Below are 24,340 nucleotides of genomic sequence, written 5' to 3'. Positions count from 1 at the left end.
CGTTCGAATATCGGTCGTATGTTTAAATGCAACGATCTGAAACTAGCATTCAGCCTGAAATTGTAGGATAAAGCCCTTAAAATACAAATCGAAGGATGTTCTGAACATGAAATTGTTGGCAGGAAAGTCTTCAGTGGCACAATAGGAGCATAATATTCCCAATGGAGACTTAGCTGGTATGTGATTGGCTGATAGTTAGTAGACAAAGACTTACAAAGTCGACTTATGTAACATCTCTATTGCTAAAATAAGGATAGAGAAAATATTAATGTGTAGAAACTGTTATCATGCCTTTAGTGAAAGAAGGAAGAGGCAGTGGAACATCTCACTGGCTGCCATTGCTAATCTTGGCTATTGCAAGATAATGTTTGGTTTGATTAACTGTTTAGTAATGGCTTTTCAAACAGTCATGTCCATATTGGTGTTTATTCACGTTGATGGAGCTTCTGGAAAGCGTTAGGTTCCAAATTGGCTGAATTCTGACTGGGAGGATTTGGGGGATTCTGATAGAGGAAGATCAGCGCTACAGGTTGAGGGTTATTATCATAAGTCTATAGCCATGTTATTCTTGGAGTTATCTCTCAATTTAAAAGTTTGAACAGATGAAATCAAAGACTCCAGAGCGAGAGTACGGGTGGGGGTGTGGAGTTTCAGTTTGCTGGTTAACCTGTTCGGCACCAGCGGCCCCCAAGGAGTGATGCAATTAAGCTTTGCGATCTTACTTCTCCTAACCGGTTCCATTTAATAGCTCATGAATACAGCTCATTAGAGCATTTTCTGACTGGTGAAAGTGATCTCTGCTTTGATGTCTAGATCTTGCCTTTCTATTACCAAACTGCGGGCTGCTGTTTTTGAGGCTCCCTGGGGCTATTTCATGCTGCAAGATGGAATGTAATTTTTATAGAGATCAATGAGATGCCTCAGGGTGGCTTGTTGATTATTATAATTGCTTTTTTTTTTTTGCACTGAGCCGCTTGTGAGATAATCACTGAATGTCAGAATGGCAGACTGAAGAGCTCACAGTCTCTTCCCTCAGAGATAAAGAACATGTGAGTCCACTGGACTTATAAGGTCATTGGCCCTACATGTTTGATACCAAAACTTGTTCAATTGTTCTAGTGACAGTGTTACTTCAGCATAAGGAACCACTGCCCCATATCCAATAGTAGGATTAGTCCAGCATAAAGAATTGCTGTCCCCATGTTCCGGTGATTGTGTATATAAAGAACCACTGTCCTTATGTTTCAGCAATAGTGTTACTTCAGCCCATTTAATCTCTTCTCTCTTCCAGGACAGAGTCTGTGGCTGAGAAGATGCTGACGAACTGGTTCACATTTCTCCTCTACAAGTTCTTAAAGGTGAGTAGTGAGAGACTAAGCTGTCTCCACCCTTTGTCGCTGTGGGTGACGGGAGTGTTTGCGGTAAAAAAAATGGCTGCTCACTTTGAGAAATGTTTTTCTTTTATCTATTTGTTATTTACTTAGAAAGCCACTCTATTACTCACCTTAGAGCAGGGATTCCCAACCATTTTTCACTCGCGAACCACAGTCAAATGTAAAAAGACTTGGGGAGCTACACAAGTATGATATGATTCATGGAGGAGCCAAATAAGGGCTAAGATTGGCTATTAGGCAGCCTCCATGCACACTATCAGCTTACAGGGGGCTTTATTTGGTAGGAAATCTTGTTTTTATTCAACCAAAACTTGCCCCCAAGGGGTTGGTGAGCAAAATGTTGCCCCCGAGCCACTGGTTGGGGATCAATGCCTCAGAGGGTACTAAATCCCTTTGAGCTACTGTACACTTTATAGCATCCCTGGGTAACCTACAGCTCTCTAGGATGTTAAAGTACAAATCCCCTTCCGTAACATTGCAGGCTAGAGATTTAATAATGCTCCCTGAGCTATTCAAACTGCTTACAGTATCTTATCAGTAGAAACCAAAACTGCCTATTTATTAAAGATGAATGCTTAGTGGAGAGCTCTTTACTTCTCCAGCACTACTACCAGGGGAGGTGGGTGACATTTTTGTTTCAGGAGGCTGCCAGTTAAATGCTTTCTATGGGTGGGCTTATAACTGTACTGGGTTGGACTGGCCTACCAGAGGTTCTTGCAGTGGGCTATGTGGCCAAAGCAGTACCATAGTTCGCCTTAGCATGGCTTAAATCTTCCCTCTGTGCTATTATATGCCATAGCAGAAATAATCAAATATTTTAGAAGTATGATTAAATAACCTTTATCTGGTTATCTATGGTATGGTATAAATAAGCTGACTAGGGTTGTATAAAGAGCAGTTGGGAAGTTAATTAGGGTTGTATAAAGAGCAGTGCACCTAGATATCTAAATTGCCCATGAGGTCCAGTTCTCACTTATTAGTAAGTCTATCCAATATATGGATCTAAATCTGTACAGTTAATTCTGTGATATATATCTATATATAGTGCATATATGTGTATATACATATGTGTGTGTATCGCCCACCTGTTCCACCTTTGTACGGCCACCTGTTGCTATACTATTCCATGTAAACAAGGAGGTGCATTTTATAAAAACATAAGTTTCAGAGCTCCGCTAGCTGATTAAACTTGTTGTTTGCCATTTCTGGAACAAAGTATTCCTGCGGATGTGCAATATATCAAAGAAAGGACTCTCTGTCTATTAATTGTGACCCTTAAGGTGCCAGTTTTCCACCACTTGGCTTTGGGTAAGTCAGTCTGCATTAGGCATTTCACTATCATTGAGCAAATTCACACTAGTGTGGTAACCCATGGCTACCATTGCATTTTGCTTTCATATGTCTTTCTGCAAGTGACTAAACAAAGCTAATCACTGATTGGTTACTGTGGGTTCCTGCCCAGGTGCAAATTTGCCCATTATTACTAACTGAGTCTGATGTGTTAATTTGACAATCTTACAACAGTTGGGGTTCAAACTGGGGTATTTGGCATTTGTAGGAGGAGTAGTGCACACAAACAATTTTGTGTGGGAAAGTATAATTTTGTACTTATTCAGACCCACCCATTCTCATCTCACACTACTTTAGAGCCCAGCTGTTTGGGAACTACTGGGTGGAGTAGATGAAATGACTAAATTGAGGCATGTCTAGACTTTCCAAGCCTAAAAGAAACCTCATAATGTTCCTTGCAGTTTTGGGGATTCAGTTACATAAATTGTATAGGCAGCACATTACAGCATAAGGTTGCAAGGCATCCCGCTTTGCTGTTCCTGAATGTTCCGTCACTGTCATCCAATAAGATATCAGATAATACAAAAAGAATCAAGAGACCTTGAGAAGGAGCCCATGGTTCCCAAACATGGCACTGGTGCACTTTTATCTTCTGTTTTGAGCTGCCCAATAGGGTAGAGAGCCTCAGGGCACCTGAAGGTTTGAAAGCTGAAGCAGAATGCATCATCCTCCGTAAGGCAAATTCTGGGCTCCTATTTATCAGAAGCCTAATGAGACATCCCGAGCAAAGGGAAAAAGTCATCTGACGTGTTGAAAAACGCAGAGTATTAGTTGCCTGATGAGCTAAATCTAGTCAATAATGCTCTGCGCATATTTGCAGCTTTCCGCTTGATAAGCACAAAGTGTCTCTGCTTGATTCTTACACTCTGCTCGTACGGAGAGAAGTCAGAGCCAGATTTTCTCGGGTTTAGTTCCATTTGCAGCTCTAAGTATAGCACTGGGTGCTGGAGCAAGCACATCTGCTGAGGGAACGTTGGCCAAGATAGTATCTGTGCGGAACCCAGCACAGCAGGACATTCAGCATTTCCCTCTCACTCGGCTCTCTTCTTTTCAATGGAGTATTATATTTTAAAAAAAATGAAGCTTAATTTAGAGTATTTTGTGTGGAACGCAGAGCTGAGCCATAAAAGTGGTCTCTTTTTTTTATACAATATTGTTTGTGTTTTAATGTAATAAAACTTTATGGCTGAGAGGTTTTAGTTTAGTTCATATGGTTAACATGCCTGGATTAGGGTGTAGCTAAGGCACAAGGTGAATAAGCTAAAAGAACAAACAAGCTTATGTAATAGCAGGTCTGTCCAACTAGGGGTTTATTGGCCCTACAAAAGTCTCTTTATGGCCCCCAGGCTGCCCTTCTTAACAACAAAAGGAAGAGGGCGCCACTAGTAACCATTGTAGATCAGCTCACCAAATCCTATAAGTGGTCCAGGTGCATCAGACCCTGAGCTTTGGCAATGGAAACACCATCAGGAATTTAAACAATAGAAGGCTTCCAGGCACTCAAGGAAATCCACAGTGCCACGTATTGATGTAAAATGTAAAAATGTATGTCTCAAACAGCCCTACGCGTTTTGTGCCCACATAGCACTCCCCCTCTTTATATGACATCAAATTATTAAACTCTGGCTGTAGAATTTGTAGTATTATGTTCCCACATTACAGAACCAGTTGGACAGCAGTGATGTACTGTATACCATCTAGTTCAGTGATCTCCAACCAGTGGCTCGGGGGAAATATGTTGCTCCCCAACCCCTTGGATGTTGCTCTCAGTGCCCCCAAACCAGGGAGTTATTTTTTAATTCCTGACTTGGGGGCAAGTTTTGGTTGAATAAAAACAAGATTTCCTACCAAATAAAGCCCCTGTAAGCTGATAGTGTGCATAGAGGCTGCCTAATAGCCAATCACAGCCCTTATTTGGCTCCTCCATGAACTTTTATGGTGCTTGTGTTGCTCCCCAAGTCTTTTTACATTTGACTGTGGCTCACAAGTAAGAAAGGTTGGGGACCCCTGATCTAGATTTTCCTCTTATTTTACCTGTAGTGCTTTCCCTTTCACTAAAAATCTGCAGTGGGGGCCAATGCAGTGCTAAATAAATTGTAACCGTTGAAAAAGTTGTTCATGGTTTCCATTATTGTGCAAACTCGGAGTGCCTTTCCTCTTTGAGTTAGGGAGCAATAAAGTTCAGGAGTCTTCCAGAGTGTTTTGTATTGCTGACACACAAAGTCAGGGGTGGGGGGATGCTGGGAGTTGTAATCTGGCATGCTACAGGTTCATGTAATATCTTCTTTTCAAGTTGGGGGCAGCAGAATTCCAGCGTTGCTTTTAATAAATTCAAGCCCTACAGCAAAGCTTTATTTTGCATTCCCTGCCATACGCTTACAAGCCTCCTACCCAAATCCCGCTGTCTTCTTCTCCAGAAGCCATTAATAATCCATAGCTTGACCAAGCGCAGGCCGCTCCCTCTCAGATCGTGCTCCTCGCCTTCCCCAAGCCGAATTAATGAAGCTAAGTTTGCAAATGAACCATAATTTCAAAGACAACCACGTTGTCGGAAGGTCTGGGGATGATGCATGCCCGCTCCTGCTCGTTAGCAGCTGTCTCTTTAATTACTGCAGATGCTAACGAGATGCTAACAGCATATGGTGACAGGAAAGCATTTGCACTTTTGCACCAATGAATAGCAGAGCAGGGACACCCGGGTGCAGGAGGTGCCCGCTTGTATTTTTAGCTTTGTACATGAATTGTGTCATCTGAACTCTTCTTTAACGAGACTGGCAAGCAGGACCCGTTCTGTGCCAGCATTGCGGTTAGCCGACTTTAAACGTTTCCTTGCAATTTATTAGCAGCTATAGGGGGACTTTAACCCAAAAACTGTTTTTGGCATAATTACAAAAGTAACTTCCCAATATAAATTCAGTTACGTTGTTTAAAACCATGGAATATTTTTTAACTGGTTTATTAGAAAGTTTCTTAGATTTACATTTTGCTTTCAAAAAGTTGCAAATAACTTTAAAACCATTGAAGATTTTTGCTTAATGTACATTGGGAATCGAAAGACTCAATAGGGCTCATTTATCAACACTGGGCAGATTTACCCGTGGGCAGTAAGACATAACTACCAATCAGTGATTGGGTTTTTTTTTCAGCCAGCTGCAGGTAGAAGAATGAATGGAACAAATTGATTCATTGCCATGGTTTAATGCCCACAGGCAAATTTGCCCGTTGTTGATTAATGACCCCCATGTGTCTTGTGTTGCAGCAGGCACTTACCTTGGGTCGGGGATGTTTTAACATGACAGGTGCCCCCTATGGATTTAAAGCATTTATTCTGTATTTGTAGCAAAAGTACACTGTAGGGTTCAAGACCCCTCTGTGGTCCAAGTCTCAAGACCAACGTTCTAGATATGTGAGATCATTATTGCATCTCATAGTTTTAAGGATATGATCACCCTAGTTGCGCCCAAGGAGGTGCAGTTTATATCAATGCTACTTTGCTCTCCCGATTCATACAAATCTGTTTAAATCATTCAAGTCCAGTGACAGCACCTTTATATCAATGTCTCCCTTGCCTTATTGCAGGAATGTGCCGGTGAGCCGCTCTTCATGCTGTACTGTGCCATCAAGCAACAGATGGAGAAAGGACCTATTGATGCCATCACAGGAGAGGCCCGCTACTCGCTGAGTGAGGACAAGCTGATCCGTCAGCAGATCGACTACAAGACACTGGTAAGTTCACGAAGTTCTACTTCCCAGCTGTTACACGGGGCGGGGGCTGCCATATTCTGATCATGCATACTCTTGCCAGCAACTCAGTACAGATGGGCTAATCCCAGCCCACGGGTAATGGAAGTCACCTCTTGCTCATACAGCTGTGCTCCAAATTTTACTAATGCCACAATGCAGGATATCAGATGAATTAACCCATTTCTGGAAGATTAGTTCATCCCACCAACCCATAATTACTGGGGTGCTGAAGAGCAGCGTTGTATTAAAATCGCCACTGTACAATCGTGAGAAAAGCAGTGCAGGGAAATGGCTGTTTGCTACAGTTGCAGTTTATACTTCCATTTATAAACCCCTGTCCTGTTTATCATGTGGCTTTTATCTACTTCTCTCTGTCAAACCCAGTAGCCTGGCCTTGTTTTATGGCGCTGCTTCTAGACATATTTTATGACTGAGTACACAGACAAGCAGTGGAAGGCTCCCAATCAATATGCATTCCTCAGGAAGGATTTTCTATTGGTCACAATAACGAGGCATTTAGTAATCAATAAAGAAAAGTAACAGAGTGGGTAGGCGAAGAAGATTGCCTTTTTTCTCAGCAACACATGCAATAAAAATGGGCTCAAAGCTATGCAAACCTACATGGCATGGTTTCATATACAGCAATATACTTATAAGATGGGTATGTTGTATCTCAGCCAGATTAGCTGCCATATTTTGTTCAACTTGGTGATAAATATATCTTTGACATAGGCTGATAATGCTGGCAAAGTACTGGTCAGCGTGTGGGCCAAAATTATACTGAATGTGTTGGGAAAAGCAGCCTTCAATTGGTATTTGCCATTGATTCCGTAGTTCCAGTCAATCCAAAGATCTGATCTGTGCAGCTAAAGATCAGCCTGGCCTTGGTAAAGAATGATGACTTCTAAAATGAAGACTTATTGACAATCATGGTGTCCTTGGATGGGGAGCTTCCTGTGCATCACTGCTGTATTACAGCATACATCCATTAGCTTTTATATATGTGCTTTGCTGCTGCTTGACGCTGATGAAATGCACAGGGTCACGTGATCATAGATGACATTTGACTTGGGTAAACGGCAGCAGATGCAGTTTCTTAGGCCATGCAATGTCAGTGGCACTAGTGTCCCACTCAGATACAAATTTTTCATTGGAAAAGCCAACCAAATGGTCACATTTAGAAAGCTGGATTTCCCGCCAGTTGAACCACCACATAAACTAGGCTATAAAAGTGCTCTTTTCTAACCCAAAATTTGTCCTAAATTAACGGGATGCAGCAAATCTGTAATTACTCAATTCAGCCCAATAATGAATCCTCCATAAACTCAATACCAAATTACGGTTCGCTTATTTAAAGTCCACCCTAAAATTGTCCCCACCTCAGCGGTCTAGTGCCTTAAATGCACATTTAGGGTGTGGCTTGGTTTTGGCCACGGACTCAAGACTTGACCAAAGTCCAGATCCTTTAAAAATCCAACTCTCAAACATATTCCTGAATTGGGTACAGTGTCCCTCATAAGAATTCCCAAATTTGCCCTCAAGGTTTGAGAACACTGCAGGATTCTGGGAAGTTGCCTCAGAAGAGGGATTTTTCTGGGAATCAAGCCCCTGTGCCTACTTATTCTTTTCTGTACTTAATGCTGGGCCGTGGCATCCTTTCACACAAAATGACTTGGCTTAATTAAATGCTGTAGCATATCTTTAACCGGTGCCAGTTCTCCTGGCTTTCTCATTTATGAATTAAAAAGATTGTCTGAATCATCTTCTATTTTAAATCTCACTTCCCAAAAGCGGGGTAGAAATCATTCCTATTTTGGCTAGAAAGCTATGGCTTCCGTCCATTAAAGTAACGTTTTCCTTATTTAATAGTATCTGAAACCCATGGAGCTGCCGTATGTGCCCTGACACGCAGCAATCCCCATTGACGCTGAATATATCCATCCCGCCATGCTAGCACCATACATTTCCGTGCCATGTATCACTGTTTCACAACTCCTGTTATTACCCTGTCACGGGCACAGGCATGTTTCACTGTCAGAAGATGTTGCCTGGTTTGTTTGTTTCCATGATCATGGCTGGGAAGTGAATCCGAGCTGTTTCTCAGCGTGGCTGTGATTGATCCATTAACATAAGTGGATAACCACTTAAACCGCACCTGAAGAGTTGGCGCATCCAAATGTGCATTACATAACATGTTGCATTTAACAAAGCTGAGCTGCCGTGCTTAATTCCATGAATGGAATTCCATTAATTGTGTTTGCTTCTGGATATTGTTGCCTCCCCCTACCCCAAGCCATGTGGTGTTAAGTAGAGAGCTGGTTGTTTTACATTGGTCTTTTTCTCTCTCTCCCCCAATCCCTTCCTCTCTCTCTCTCTCTTTCTCTCTCTTGTGTCTCGTACTAATCTGCCTTGTCCATGTAATGGATTGAAGAATCCTTGTGCTGATGACGTTGGGCTGAGCGATGAATCATGTTGCCGCTCGCCTCAAGTAAGTTCAGACGCCACCCCTTCCGCTCTCACCCTTCTCTTTTGTGCAGGGGTTTGCCCTCTGAGAGTGCATCTTTGGCTGGATTCTTCAAACCATTTAATCAATGCCCCCCAACCTGAGACTATCTGGGTTGCTTTTGCCTTTGTTGGGTTGGGATTATTGTAAGGCAGAGATGTGGATAAACACTCCTTCTGCTATCTCATACAAATGGCTGTGACATTGCATGACCCGCCATGGTACATTGTGTCACTACATTGTTATATCAAGCAAAAAAGCCTGAGAGTGATATGATGACCAGCGAGTAACTATCTTGCTTAGAAGTTGGCTTGGTGGGAAAGGCTGTGCAATGGAATGTGCAGATTTTTTTTTGTTTTTTGTATTTCTATATTTTTTTAGACAAATATATCACGCTTGCACTATTTTTTCACAGACCCTAAACTGTGTGAACCCTGAGAATGAGAATGCCCCTGAAATCCCTGTCAAGGTGCTGAACTGTGACACCATAACCCAAGTGAAGGAGAAACTGCTTGATGCTGTGTATAAAGGCGTTCCATACTCCCAGCGACCCAAGGCAGGAGACATGGACCTGGGTAAGAGCTTATGGTCATGCTGTAGTAAACTATTGTCACGCTTTGCCTTGCTCATCGACACTCTTAAACTCTCTATCTTCATTGTGCCTTCATCTCTTCACAACATCATGGCCACCTTTTCCACAGGCTCAAAAAAGCCTTCTCCGTACTTAGTTCTAGCTGTCTGGCCAGCCATTTCTTATATCCTCATTTACAGTTGCGTACTATATGTAACTATACATGCTGCAGCCTCCACTGCTATGAGTATACAGTTCAATTGTTTGTTGTGCTCTTTCCTCAGAATGGCGTCAGGGTAGGATGGCACGCATTATACTGCAAGATGAGGATGTGACGACCAAGATAGACAATGACTGGAAACGACTGAACACATTGGCGCATTATCAGGTATGGTAGTCAGCAGAAAGTATCAAAGCAGTCAGGGCCATTAGAATGCAGCGTGTTGATAAATATGTCTGAATGAATATGAACGATTGCGGAGGCTGAGGTGGCGATTGTCTGCCGTGCCATTGTTCTAGCACAAATGTCACAGTGAGTGGTGGAATGATTACTGCAGTAGTGGGTGTACCTATGGTGCATTAGTGGTTAGGCCGAGGCTGTAACTTTTTCAGGACTAATATCTTAATATATGGTACTATGTTATGTAGGTGACAGACGGATCTTCAGTGGCACTGGTACCCAAACAGAACTCTGCCTACAACATCTCAAACTCATCGACGTTTACAAAGTCCCTGAGCAGATACGGTGAGTCCCTTGCATGTGTTCTTCCCCGTTCATTTCTCTCCCTTCCTCTCTATTCTATCTAACTCGTCCATCTGTTTGTCAGTGTTTTGCTCTGCTCTCCCCACTTGGCATTTCTCTGCCCTTGACTTTTCTCCCTGTGATTGTGCCTCTGGGCATTTTTTACCTTGTGCAATACGAACAGCACCCATTGGTGAGCAGAAGAGTGCAGGGACCTCTGGGAAGGTTAGCAGAGCAGCTTTTAGCTGCTGCTCTTTGTTTAGATTCTAATACACAGCAATATCTGGAGGTCAAACAAATATTCTCCTTTTACCATCTAATTAAAGCAGCAAGCCCTCTCTCCAATCAAAGTAAACCGATAGTGATGCTAAAATTAATTATCACACGTAATTGGCTTTGAAATGTCAGCCACGTAACAAGCCTCTGCCTACAGCTTTTCAATTTGCATTGTAGGTGTCGCTTAGAGAGAGAAAATAAAACGCTTAGAAATGAAACATTATTCGCTGAAAGCTTTTGGGAAACGTTCATTAAATACATCTGGCGCTTTGGAAGAAAAAGGGGCTTTGAAGGCAGCAAATGTGACGAGCAAACAGGAAAATGGCATTTGAAAGCATTCTGTCTAGCATGGAGCCCACTTGCCTGGCACAGTCACTTTGTGGGCAGTTTATGACTATGTATTGAAGTATGCTTTCATAGTAAGCTCTTGGGGTTGGAACCACATGTACTTTGTTTTTTCCCCAGTTTTTGCAGTAGTTTTCTGTTTGCTGTAAGGGAATTTTTTTCTCTTCTGAGCCATAGTGGAGACTGCCCAACTTTTTAAGGCATTAAGCTAGCCACACACCTAAGGATAATTGCACACTGACATAAGGCCCAAATATTGGAATGTCTTTATCCTTGTCGGCATGCAGTCTTTATTGCTTGAAAATGATCACTTTTTCGTGTTTTTGAACAGTAAAGCAAGTATGCTGCAAAGAATACAATATTTTAGTGGGATGAAAACATATTTTCGTGTTCACGTGGACAACACACCGCTCCATGTGCCATTACCCTAAAGATTCATTTGTTTTGCAAGTTTCCCAAACGAGTAGAGCTGCCTAATTTCACACCTACACACTGGGTCAAATCAGGCTAATCCATTCGTTTGCCCCTAGGCCACCAGTTGGATCATCATACTGTGGGCCTACGGAGACCTGTCGGGAGAGGACAACATCAGCAGGCAGATTTTTGGCCAGGTATCGGTCAGTCAGACTGGAAGGTCCCATACATGGACTAATAAGCTGCCAACTCAGTCCGAAGGGGCCAACTTGTCAGCTTTTATTGGGCCATCTATGGCCATGTTTACTTGGCTTTGTTGAGATTGCTCACAGCCTGTTCCGAGAGTGAATGGTAAAATAATAAAAGTCGCAATGTTTGCACCAGGTCTAGTATCCTACAGCAACCCCATGCAATTATTGTTTTTAAATAATAAATGCAAGCTGCTGATTGGTTGCTGTGGTTTAGACCAGCTGCAAACTTTGCAACATTTATTAAATTACCACAAACTATACAGAATATTTTTGTGGTTAGAGTGTATTTAAATAGCTTGTTGGAAAAGTTCAGATGTGTGTTACTGGTTGTTCTGAAAGAAACAATTATAATAATGACTTTTTTTTTATTATCACATCAGAGAGTATGCTACGGACCGCATCAAGCCCAGACAGCCTGAGGTCCCGCACCCCTATGATCACCCCTGACCTGGAGAGTGGAACCAAACTCTGGCACCTGGTGAAAAACCATGACCACCTAGATCAGCGGGAGGGCGATAGAGGTAGCAAGATGGTGTCTGAGATCTACCTGACTCGCCTCTTGGCTACAAAGGTGAGTAGTTAGTGTTGAGTTTCCAGCATTCTGGTGAAACCCAATCAACCTACATCAAAAAGTGCTTGGCCAAACCCTGTCACAAAACTTGAAGGACTTGTAGGCCACTATAAGGCCAGTATATTGGGTAACAAAGGGACAATTGTCTCTCTTACCTCTTCCTTTTCTATACTTTTCTCTCTCTTGTCTTTCTCTAGTAGTGGCTAGGATGGACAGATTAAATATAGATTATGCATAGGAAAGGTATTGCATATAAAGATAAAAACAAATCATATGAAAAACATAGCCATAGGGTCATTAACTCTGCAACCAGACAGTATTTAACATATAATATAAGGGGAAAGAATGCAAGTCATTTTAAAAAGTAACTCCGACTACAGCATAGCTGTGATTTTATCCAGCTACTTTTTCAACCAAAAGACAAACTTACCCCTTAGGAAGGGGTTATATAGTCCATGTAAACTGACCTTATGCCTAGAGAAACAGTCCAGCGCTCCCTATAGCCTTGCCAAACAAAGCAGGAGAACAGCTGGAGGGCAAATGTTGACTTTTTTGCTGATGACAATGCAGAAATGCCCCTTGCTGCTGTCTTGTAGCGCAGAGTATATTTCCCATGGCGGCTTTTGTACGGCAATGATTGGTGTAGCAATTTAGCTGCTTCCTGGCATCAGCAAAAGACAATCTGAGGGGGGTACTGAGGATCGATGGATTCTGACACAAATGAACATCTTTTTTTTCTATAAAGCCCCAATTTCTGCAAAATGTTCAAACCAATATACTGACTTTACTTTCAACGGTAAGAATCATGCTGATATCACTAAAAAAAATGGCAGCAAGTTGAGCTGAAGTGTAGGAAGTGGGATTTAGATCCTTAAAGTGCACTTTCCTTATGATGAAAACGCTTCCTGAGCCTTAAGGTGGCCATACCCTGACTGATCTCATACAGTATCCAGCCAATCAGCCCACAGGCCTATGGACATGCAGCTGGCCACTGATTTTGGATCACTATGGTTTGTATATGGCTCTTCTAAACATTCAACATGAAATGCAGAGGAAGCCATGATAGTCTGCCTTTGGCCCACAGTAACCCCTTACCCAACACCTATTTATGTTGGTAGAGCCATTCAACCCCTCCGAGCTTTGTTCTGTGTTAAAGTGATGGATTCTGAACTTACAGCCCTTCTGTTCCCATACTGGACAGTGCATTGATTCTCTAGAAAGCAGAGGTCCCTGGGAATGGTCCCTGCAAGCCAGAGGCTCTCAGTCTGAGCCATCAAGTAAAAAATAGTCTGAAGTCTTCTGCCAAGGGCTTCCCATTGTGAGTCCCCTTTGTACCCTGCTTAACACATTCCTTTCTCCCTTTTTCAGGGAACTCTCCAGAAGTTTGTGGATGATCTGTTTGAGACAATCTTCAGCACGGCACACCGTGGAAGCGCGCTCCCGCTCGCTATTAAATACATGTTTGATTTCCTGGACGAGCAGGCGGACAAGCATCAGATCACCGACTACGATGTGCGCCACACATGGAAAAGTAACTGGTGAGCCCACCTTGCAGCATACTGTGCCTAGTGCCGAGGTTGCCACCACTTCTATTATTATTACACAGACATAAGCACTTAGACAGACGCACACCTACTTCCTCCTGGCCCTGTTCTTCATTGCTATGGACTGACAGTGGTTATGTATGTATGTATGTATATCTTTATTTATAAAGTGCTACTTATGTACACAGCACTGTACAGTAGAATACATTAATACAAACAGGGTGTTAATAAGATAATAATAGATAAATACAAAGTAAAACAATAAAAATAAATGGGAAGACTGATATAATACAGAATGACAATTTCACACGTCTCTTTCTTCTTCCCACAATTAGACACATGCAGGCTTTGTACTGGAATGTCACCTCTTATTGCCCCTCTTGATTGCCCAGTGACACTACCCTCGTTAATATTCTTGGCTCAAACCTTCTAATTATCCTCTCATACCAGTATAAATTGCACGTGTGCGTATGGGGGAAGGTCACTTGAAAGTCATTGTGGGATTCTGAGCTACTGTGCCAGGTGCTCTTCCTCTGTCAATCTCCCTTATTCTCCAGTGGGCACCCTCATCTCCATTTGTCCAGCCAAGGGATTGCATACGTACGGTGTTGTGACTGGTCCAGCCAGGGAAGCTTTCACATGTATGACATTTCTAATATGATAGACAAATTGCTTTTTTATGGTTGAGTAAGTGCAGGCAATTAGCAGGGAAACCTTGGGAATGCACACACACAAGCTTAATCCCCACTGCCGTACGGAGATAGAACAATCCGTGAACATGCACAGAGTCTGTGCTTATGTTTATCTACAGAACCAGCATGTAAAATTCAAACCAGGAACAGATAAGGTGGGTGATTTTTGGGCAGATGTTGGTCAGGGAGGCCCTTCAGAGGGCCCCATACACTGGCAAATAAGCTGCTGAATCCGTCTAAAGGTGGCCACACATGTGGCGATCTGCAATCTTTTGTGCGACCATCGGTCGCACTAAAGATTGTCAGATCCGCCACTAACCTTCAGGGCTGAAACGGCAGATAAGGAGGTAGAAATCAATAGGATTTCTCTCAGCTCTGAAGACAGATTTTGCTCAGGCGCCTTCTATGGCACCCGATCAAAATCATTTAACCTGGCCGATTGGCGAGTCGACCAATATCAGCAGCCTCCTGCGATATCGATCAACTCGCCGACTTGCCATACACGCACCGAATATCGTACGAAACGAGGTTTCGTACGATATTATCGGTGCGTGTATGGCCAGCTTAGAGGACCCCAGTCAGCAGCTTAAATCTGCCAGTGTTTGGCCACTTTCAGAATGCAGCTTCTCTTGCTCACATGAAAGCTTTCCAGCGGGGGTTCCCAGACTTTACCAATGTGGGGTCTAGTTTGAGCAGTGATGTCCCATCAAGATTTACTACCACGAGAACGTTACCTGGGATTTCATACAGTACCATGGGAACTTCATTCCTTCTTAATAATAAAAGCACAACCACAAGGATAATCCAGTAAAGCAGTTTAAAGAACAATGCTGAAGATCATGATTAAAGCTGGTGTTTCGGTACTTTTTCAGAATATGTATGACAGCCTGTGATCTCTACCAGTGCTGTGGCTATAGGACGGTTCAGTGATCAGGCCTGTGTGTAAATCCTGTGCAACATACCTGCTTTAGCTGTTGGATGTGCCATTGGCCAAAACATTCTACAATGTAATTTTTTGCATGCTATTGTGTTCTAGACTACATGTTCCAGCTCCCTCAGCATGCCAATGACCCATTAACGCTTCCCTTCATGCTTTGCGGAACACACAGATTCTGTCTGTCTGACTTGGAAACTGTGTTTAGGGCCTATAAACAGAGTGAGGCACTCATTGCATGGGATAGATATAAAACAGAGGGACAACAACTCCCAGCATCCCCCTCTTAGATTATACCCCACACTTCTGACTCCGCCCTGACATCAGTTGAGCCCATGTAGAACACACCTATAGTTGCATATAGGAATATATTTGACTACGCTTCCTCCCAAGTATAAAATTCTAGCTATGTAACAGAAAATCAGGCAACGATGCTTCTAACACCTAACTCGCTAATTATGGATTTACAACCCTGAAGCACCTAGGGGTGATGAGAAAGTAAAAGGATAATGTTATAATATGCAGTAATTGTCATTTAATATTCTATGTACCGTTGATGTTCATGTGTATGATCAAGCTGCAGTGTTGGGATAGAAAAGAACAAAGGGATTGATGACCCCCGACCCTGTTTAGGTTAAAATAGCACTAGAGTCACGTGACAGGAAGGAAGGAGATAATCCATTTGTGCCAGGATACACGCATGAAGTAAAGTAGTAAATATGTAGAATTAGAGGCAGGTTCATTGGTTTGAGGCAAAGCAATGGCTTATTTTGATATCTGTACCCCTGTAACTGGCAAATGATCCCATAGATATCAACAGGCAATCGTTAGCTTTGTGCACATCTCTCCATAGAAGCGCTGAGATGAATGCAACACTTGTGAGCATAGTTAATACTCGTATTATCTTTTCTTTCATGCAGTGCAACACTGTTCCTTAGGCTAATTAGAGCAAATCTATGGATAATTATCTGCTAGTTCATGTGTGACTTTACTCTCTCACTCTTTGTTTCTAGTTTGCCACTGAGATTCTGGGTGAACGTCATTAAAAATCCACAGTTCGTGTTCGACATTCATAAGAACAGCATCACGGACGCCTGCCTTTCTGTGGTAGCCCAGACGTTCATGGATTCCTGTTCCACGTCAGAACATAAGCTGGGCAAGGACTCCCCAAGTAACAAGCTGCTGTATGCCAAGGACATACCCAATTACAAGAGTTGGGTGGAGAGGTGAGTGGCTGCATCTGGGTCCCCAATGGTTTCCAACAAATAATTGTAGCACATATGTGCTGTAGTGCACTTGGCTGCTAGTGTATTTATTGTAGGAGAATGTAGGAGTCCGGTGCTCATTTTAATCTAGTCAGGACTGGGACTAGGGGTAGGCAGCAGAGGCACGTGGGTAGGATCCTTGCTGAGCCATACTCACATGCCTAATGTGTAACAGTGGGTGGGGGGCTAGAATACTAGACACTAGACACATGCCTGCCTATAACTCCTACCCTGATGATCAGAATGTCATGGGGGCAGCGGAAGATAGAAACAAGCTGAGGTGCTAAGCAGGGGGTGGAAGGAAGTTGTGGAGCGGTTATTGGGGGTGGGGAAAGAGTTGGAAAGCTTACGAGAGCTTGATGGAAGAGTTGCCAGGACGGGGGGGAAGGGCTTACCTTGGGTGCCCTTATGTCTTGGCCCGGCTCTATATCTGGTCTATATATTTGGGTTTGGGTGGGCCATTAACCATAACTAAAACTAGTGCATTGGCATGTTATTAGTAGTGAAGGGTAAAAAGGCATTTGCAGCACCAGATAGGGCCCTGTGTCCAGAAAATATTCTTGAAGGATAGCCCAAATCACTCATTATTTTGTATAACAGTTGTTACACGTTTTGTATTAGTCAGGGATGTGCAACCTGTAGCTCTTCAGGAGGTTTGAGTTACACCATCACATTCCGTCAGCCTAAGGCTTTTGCCCTACTACTGTGTGTATCTCATGATAGTATTTCCCACTTGCAGGTATTACGCAGATATTGCCAAAATGTCGGTTATTAGCGACCAGGATATGAGCGCGTACCTTGCCGAACAATCCCGATTACACCTGAGCCAGTTCAACAGCATGAGTGCCCTGCATGAGATTTACTCTTATATCACAAAATACAGAGACGAGGTAAGTGCCGGGCGAGATCTACTGACTGTCAGCCACGATATATTACTGTTTATTGTTCTGTACATCCATTCTATATCCCCCGCGCAGGAGCTCTGAGAAACGCTCGGCTTTATATTTAGCTCATAAACAAGCACAGAGCTCTCTCTCTTATTAAGATGATAGTAATTGTATTAACAATTAACTGGATACTAATGAGCACAAGCTATAGCAGCAGTGAAATGTCAAAGCAAGGGGGGGGGGGGTGAATATCCATGCAAATTAACGCAGGAGATAGGTTGTCATTGGGGTTGAGTTGGTGTCAGAAATAAGATGTGATTTATTCCATACAGGATTCCTATGCGTGATGTGGCCATATTAAGTGTATAGTCACAGCAGGTACTTTCCCTAGTTACCCCCGTGGGAGGAAGTGGTAACTCTTCTCTGAAATAGTTCAGTTCGAATGGAAAATTGCAATGCAAATTATGACCAAAAATAATATCAGTTGTTTCTATTCAGTACTGTTTGAGAGAACAGACTGCCACTTCCTTTTCCCCTATAACTGGCGCATTATCTTTAAGTGTCACCTTATTGGAAAAATGCCAGTTCATTTTAAAACACTGATTAAACCTGATGGCACAAATGGGAATCTGGGCTTGTGCATGTTTTCTGCCGAAATCTCAGAACTGTTTGCCCATGTTGGGTATTTTATGTGAAAATGGGACAATACTTTCTTGGACTGACTGATAATTTTACATGTAAAGTTGTTTGTTTTGTAGTCAATGATGTGTTTCATCACTAGGGCTTCTTCACTTTGGTTCAAGGTCCCCATTTGGGACCCATCATTTGACCAGTGTCCCATTAGGGCCATGACACACGGGGAGTTTAGTCGCGCCATGACAAATCTCCGTTGTCGCGGGCGACTAATCTCCCCACAATGCCATCCTACCGGCTAGAATGTAAATCGCCGGTGGAATGGCATTTGCAGCACCGCGATTTGCCAAATTTGCCTTGAGAGGAAATAGCGGCGCTACATATGCCATCCCACCGGCGATTTACGTTCTAGCCGGTGGGATGGCATTGTGGGGAGATTAGTCGCCTGCGACAACAGAGATTTGTCATGGCCGGACTAATCTCCCCGTGTGTCATGATCCTTAGATTACTATATAAGGAAACATTGCTTTATCAACCATTCAGACTTTTATTGATTTATCTCACATGAAATAATTGTTCACCCCAAATCTTCCTTAACTGACCTTCTAGATCATATATGTCAAACACAAGGCCCGGGGGCCAAATCCGGCCCACCTGGCTGTTTTATGTGGCCCTTGGAGAGTGTGTCTGACCATCCAGCCTGATCAGTTTCCATTTTCCTCACATAGTAACTAAGACTAAGGGGTATATTTATCATGCTGTGTAAAAAGTGGAGTGAAGCATTACCAGTGATGTTGCCCAAGGCATCCAATCAGTAATCAGATTTCAACAGTAACAAAGCATCTATTGGCTGCTATGAGCAACATCACTGGAAATGTCTTACTCCACTTTTTACACATTGTGATAAATATACCCCTTAGTATCTTACTAAGTATATTAATAAAAAATTTGGCCCAAGACTTAGCCTGTGTTTTAGATTTTGGCCCCCTTATATGATTGAGTTTGACACCCCTGTTCTAGATGGTCTTCCATGACTCTCCAAATGTGTCCCTAACTGCCTTAAGAATGGACCCTGAAGCCCTTGCTCTGCTCCCCATTACAGGGACCAGACCCGCAGTCTGTTGCATACTGTTCATTGATGAACTTGAATTTAAAAATGTGTGGCCACTTGGTCTATAAAATTGAGACAGGTTTAGGTGTCCTCATCAGCGATGCTTCTATAAAGGGAGATATAGTTTTATTCGTAGCTCTCCATCATAATGGAGTGACAGAAAGATATTAAATCACATATTAAGTACATTTCTCACCTTTTTTTGCAGATTCTAACTGCGTTGGAAAAAGACGAACAAGCAAGGAGGCAGCGGCTACGAAGTAAACTGGAACAGGTCATCGACACAATGGCGCAGAGTAGTTGAAGTCCAAAGTCTCTGCGTGACTTGGTCCCCCCTCCCGATGGCAACCAAGACAGAGGGAACCCTGCAGACTGACCGCGAGCCCTTGTGGCGACGGAAACCGCCGGCTGCAGAAACTCGTTTGGAACTTCCATGAGAGAACGAACAAAATAAACGTGTGCGTGTGTGTGTATATATATAAATATATACATATAAAGACTTTAGAAAACATTTCAAAGAATGACTTAGAAACCTTTATAAAATAAACAGTTTTAAGGGACTCAAATTTCAATACAAATTAAAAATATAGATTTAAAACAATGGGAGCTGCTTGAACGTTCCAGGGACGAGACAGTACGCCTGGCCACGTAACATCCATGGATTACTAAGGAAGACTGGTTTCCTCTCATCCCGTCTCCCCCCAAAAATCCCCCCGGGCTACTCTCAAACCCTAAACGACCTCTCTCTTTGGCTTTCAGCCACTAGTGTTAATGCTACATTTGCACAATTTACTGAAAATCTTGGGTTTTTAAAGAAATTAAAAAAAAAACAAGAAAAAAAAAAAAAACAAGAAATCATAAAATGAGATGAAAAAGGCAAAAAAAGGTGTTTTTGTGTTTCTGGAAAACCACAATCGAAAAAACCACTCCACAGATGCTCCTACAGGAAGGATAAACTGTTCCAGAAGCTTTGATATTTTTCTAGATTTCGTTCTGTGCCATGTTTCCTTTGAATGTCGTTTTAGTGAATAAAAATGGGGAAAAAAATAATGAATAAAGAAGAAACTCTAATTGTGAAACATGGGGGAGGGAGATGTTCCGGAAAGGGGCGGACCACCCTCGGCTATGGAGCGGTCACAGGAACTACCATGGAAACCTGGAAAGAAAAGTTACATTTCAAGTTTCTTAGGAAACCCATCCACCCCCCATTCTGTTTTTTATTTTGGAATGAATTGTGTTTGATTTCAGATGAATATTGGATATGTTTTGTTTCCTCCAGAATAACGCTACATGACGGAAGCACATTCACATTCACCTCTTTACACAAATGTACATGTATGATTTTGCTTTGGGAAGGCATAGTAATCCCACAATGCTTTGCCATGGCAGAGTTCCAAAAGCCACAAAGGCAGTGAAGCCCAAACACTCCTCCATTTGTCAGACTAGAATGCCCACCATCAGCCGCTCACTCGCCAAGAGTCTTGGCCAATAGCAGAGTCTTGGCCAATAGCAGTTTGAGCCCCTCTGCTGTCTCCAGTCTTAATGATGGCGCAGTATTGATAAAGATGGAACAAACCACTGGTGTAGGGATGACCTCTTGATCTCTTTTAATTTATTATGGAACAATAGATAATTCGCATAGACTGTTAAACAGTGGAGTGACAGCTGATTTGAGGGAATGGATAAAGTGTTGATGGAGGAGGAGAAAGGGTTTTTTTTTTTAGTTTGATTAATTGATAAATCCTAGTTTTTCATCAGCAATGAAATTAGCATTTTAATGGCCAGACATTTTAGATGCTTTTATTATTGTGCAATAGCAAACGTTTAAGCCATTTCTTAGCTGCCCATGTTGGTCATAGCATAACCGTGACCCATTAGCAGTTGAGGCATCCTTTGGCCATAGCGATCCTTTGGCCATAGCGATCCTTTGGCCATAGCGATCCTTTGGCCATAGCGATCCTTTGGCCATAGCGATCCTTTGGCCATAGCGATCCTTTGGCCATAGCGATCCTTTGGCCGTAACATTACATCTGTTACCCCCAAATCTTAATGTTAGCTGCTGGAACATTCTAGATTCAGTGTGCATTGCTGGTGTTTGGAGGGCAGAGTCTTTCATAGAAGGGCAAATAAAAGAACCTGGATTCCCCCCTATACCTTTATCCAAGTATTATCAGACTTAGCACCTTCATTCATGCAGTGGGAACATCACATTTTCCTGCCAGAGGGGACAGCAACTGTGCCCGGCAGTGGAATTCAGATCGGTGCAATCTATAATGAATGAAGTTTAATTTCCGAATGTGAAGGCCTTAGAGAGATTATTTCTCTATATAATTCGTCGATGGTCTTCATCTTCTGTGTCACTGCTGGAGGGATACTTTCCCTTTTGCCAGTGTAGTATTTTAGTTAATGATTAAAAGTACTTAAAGGTCCAAAACCCTATCCAGAACATTCTTGCTTAGACACCGCAGCTCATTACCTTCCACAGAAGTGATTTCCAGTCTCTGCCATGAAGTTATCCGGCTAAAGGCTAATGTGTACTGTCAGCCGTTGCTCATTCCTGTTGATACAAAGGGTCACATGTCTTAATGGGACCAATCAGGCTGTGTGGGGCTTTGCTCTTTAGCTCCATAGAATACATTGCATGTGAGAGACACTGCCAGATGCCCATGGGTTTGTACCCAAGCTTACCAGTCCCCTTCCTGAACAGGGCCCCCAAGTCTGTGCTGATGTAGTTATGCCTAAGCACCGCCATTTAAAGATGGGGACCCAGAAAACTCAAGTAACATCCTGTGGTTGCCTAAATCACAATTCATACTGTTTTTTTTTTTATCAAATGCTATTAATATCACACAAGCAAAGGTGGGCCGACATATGGACAGTTTAACCAGTAGTGCCCTGGTGTATTTGGTTATATGTTTCATTGACTGCTGTTCATTCATAATGATCCACTATACCTGTTGACTTCCCAATGAAATCAGAGAGAAGTGTTACAACACCCTCCCCCCAAAATATAAATGGGGCTGAATTCTTCCATTGTTGTGTATTGCAGTCCCCTCGGGCATTCTCGGTTAAGCACACCCCTTTCTCTCAATTTGGTACATTCTGCCACAAATGTGGTTATTTTGGAACCTCTATGCCAGCTGGCAAGCTTGGCCCCATGCTCATACAGGTATTTCTAGTGGTAGCTGGGATGGCCTCCTCTATGTTTATCCCTTATACTGTCACCATGATGTGATTGGAACAACCAGAGCAAATTCCCAGAGTGTTCTGGCCTACGGCAAAGTCTGATTTGTGGTTGACTTGAAGCTCCGCCGAGCCATGGTCTGTAAATATCCTCTGGCTATTTTAACGTTGCTCAGATTTAGTACTTGTAAATAAATTCCTCGCATCACAAAGAGATTAAACAACATTTTTGCTAAATAAAACTTGTCTGTGGCTTCTTTTACTCCTTCCCATTTGCTCTTCTGGTTCTCTCCTTATTGGATGGCTGAATATAGAGAGATCATTTCATTAGCCCATGCTGCTGTAGAATATCTCTGGTCTCCATGGTGGCAACGTTAATTCTATTAGCCTATGTTTTATCTGGTCGGAACACTTGGCAGCCAGATAGTGCCTTACGGCTAAGAACTGGACACTGAGATTATCTTTAATTTGGCAGCTCCTGCACAACCGTGCAGCCTTTCTCGCGCTTTAGCTGCCATTCACGCTCAGTTCTTAGGTATTTCAGTAACCTGGTATATGGGCAGAAATTGACAACAGCAAGAGAATATTTGGCACAGGTATTCCAAATAATTGTACATATACCCCACACACACACTTTTCATGATATTAGCAGTTTTACATTCAGAAGTAGTATCACTTTTCTCAGAGGTAGCAACATTCAGAGTAACTTCAAGCAGGTCAGTGCCTGTGTTTTATTCAGAGCAGTGTATTTTTTGACACTTTTTTATTGTTCTTAATCATTAAAATGCAAAGAAAGACATGCGAAGGTGCATCTTTGCTTCTTTTCATTTACCCCTCGACCAAAGACGTTTTCAAACCAGCACAATCAATAAACTGACTGACTATTCATGGTACATACTGTAGATCAGTGGTCCCCCAACCAGTGGCTCCGGGGCAACATATTGCTTACCACCCCCTATGTGTTGGTGGCTCCCAGTGGCCTCAAAGTAGATGCCATATTTACATTTCTGACTTGGAGGCAAGTTTTACACCAAGCAGAGTTTCCTGCAGGCCAGCAGTCTCCATGGGACTACCAAATAGCCAATCAGAGCTTTTATTTGGCATCCCCAAAGAACTTTTTTCATGCTTATGTGGCTCCCCAACACTTTTTACCTGAGAAAAAAACAGGGATCCCTACTATAGATACTGGTTTGGCAGCAGACACATACCAAAATGTTATTGGTGCATGTATGGCCAGCATTACAGCCATGGCCAGGCCTTCTGCTCATCAAATTGCTGAGACCACACAGAGCAATCTGTCTCTTTAAAAGGCTTTGGTAGAAGTCTGGACAAAGATGCCAACACGTTAAGATGACAGGGTTGTTCCAGGTTCTGCAAGCTAGATGGTCGATTACAAATGTTCCACATTCCATCCCCGAGCCAGTGGTGCTTCACATGCTGTGGGGCTAATTGTAATTACCAGGATTGAATCCTGCCCTCCATGCAAGGAATATGGATTTGCTTGAGAAACTCAACTCTCTTTCTGTCACAGGTCAAGAGCATGGCTAGGGGCTGGCTCATACTCAATATTCACAGGGAAAACATATTGGCGTTGGTTATTAAGCAAAAGAAACCTTATTACCTGCTCAATTATGTTCCTGTACATCAAAGTTGCCTTTCTGGTTGCCCCAATGAACATAAAATCTCATTCCGACTAACTAAACAGTACGTTCTAGGGGCCCAGTTGTCATAAAATGTAGAATGTTTGGCTGGTGATACTGAGAAATTATATTCCCTTGTATATCCTTGTATGGTCACACAACATATATGGGTTTCTAGAGCTTTAATTGGTCAGTATTTCACACAAGGTTAGGAGACAATGCTTGGCCACAGTTGTGCTAATACTTTTTAAAAGGTTCTACATATTCATTCTGGAGATTGATAGCTGGGG

General features: G+C 42.7%; 1 protein-coding gene across 5 annotated transcripts in view; it reads left to right on the top strand.

Moving 5' to 3' along the window:
• plxna1 (plexin A1) overlaps positions 1-22,652 on the top strand; it is a 226,735-nt gene extending 204,083 nt beyond the window's left edge. For 2 of the 5 annotated variants that reach the window (XM_031899704.1, XM_031899705.1), the window contains 12 exons: positions 1,292-1,358; positions 6,324-6,470; positions 8,920-8,976; positions 9,407-9,566; positions 9,847-9,950; positions 10,211-10,307; positions 11,456-11,536; positions 11,971-12,161; positions 13,530-13,699; positions 16,345-16,557; positions 17,336-17,486; positions 19,436-22,652. In XM_031899704.1, the coding sequence (XP_031755564.1) occupies positions 1,292-1,358; positions 6,324-6,470; positions 8,920-8,976; positions 9,407-9,566; positions 9,847-9,950; positions 10,211-10,307; positions 11,456-11,536; positions 11,971-12,161; positions 13,530-13,699; positions 16,345-16,557; positions 17,336-17,486; positions 19,436-19,531 (1,534 nt within the window). In that variant the 3' untranslated portion in view covers positions 19,532-22,652. 5 annotated transcript variants of the gene reach the window in all.
• The last annotated feature ends 1,688 nt before the right edge of the window (positions 22,653-24,340 follow it).

This window comes from Xenopus tropicalis, chromosome 4 (assembly GCF_000004195.4).
Source record: "Xenopus tropicalis strain Nigerian chromosome 4, UCB_Xtro_10.0, whole genome shotgun sequence".
Lineage (NCBI taxonomy): Eukaryota > Metazoa > Chordata > Amphibia > Anura > Pipidae > Xenopus > Xenopus tropicalis.
The sequence above is the reverse complement of the archived record's forward strand: the minus strand, read 5'-3'. Positions and strand labels throughout refer to the sequence as shown.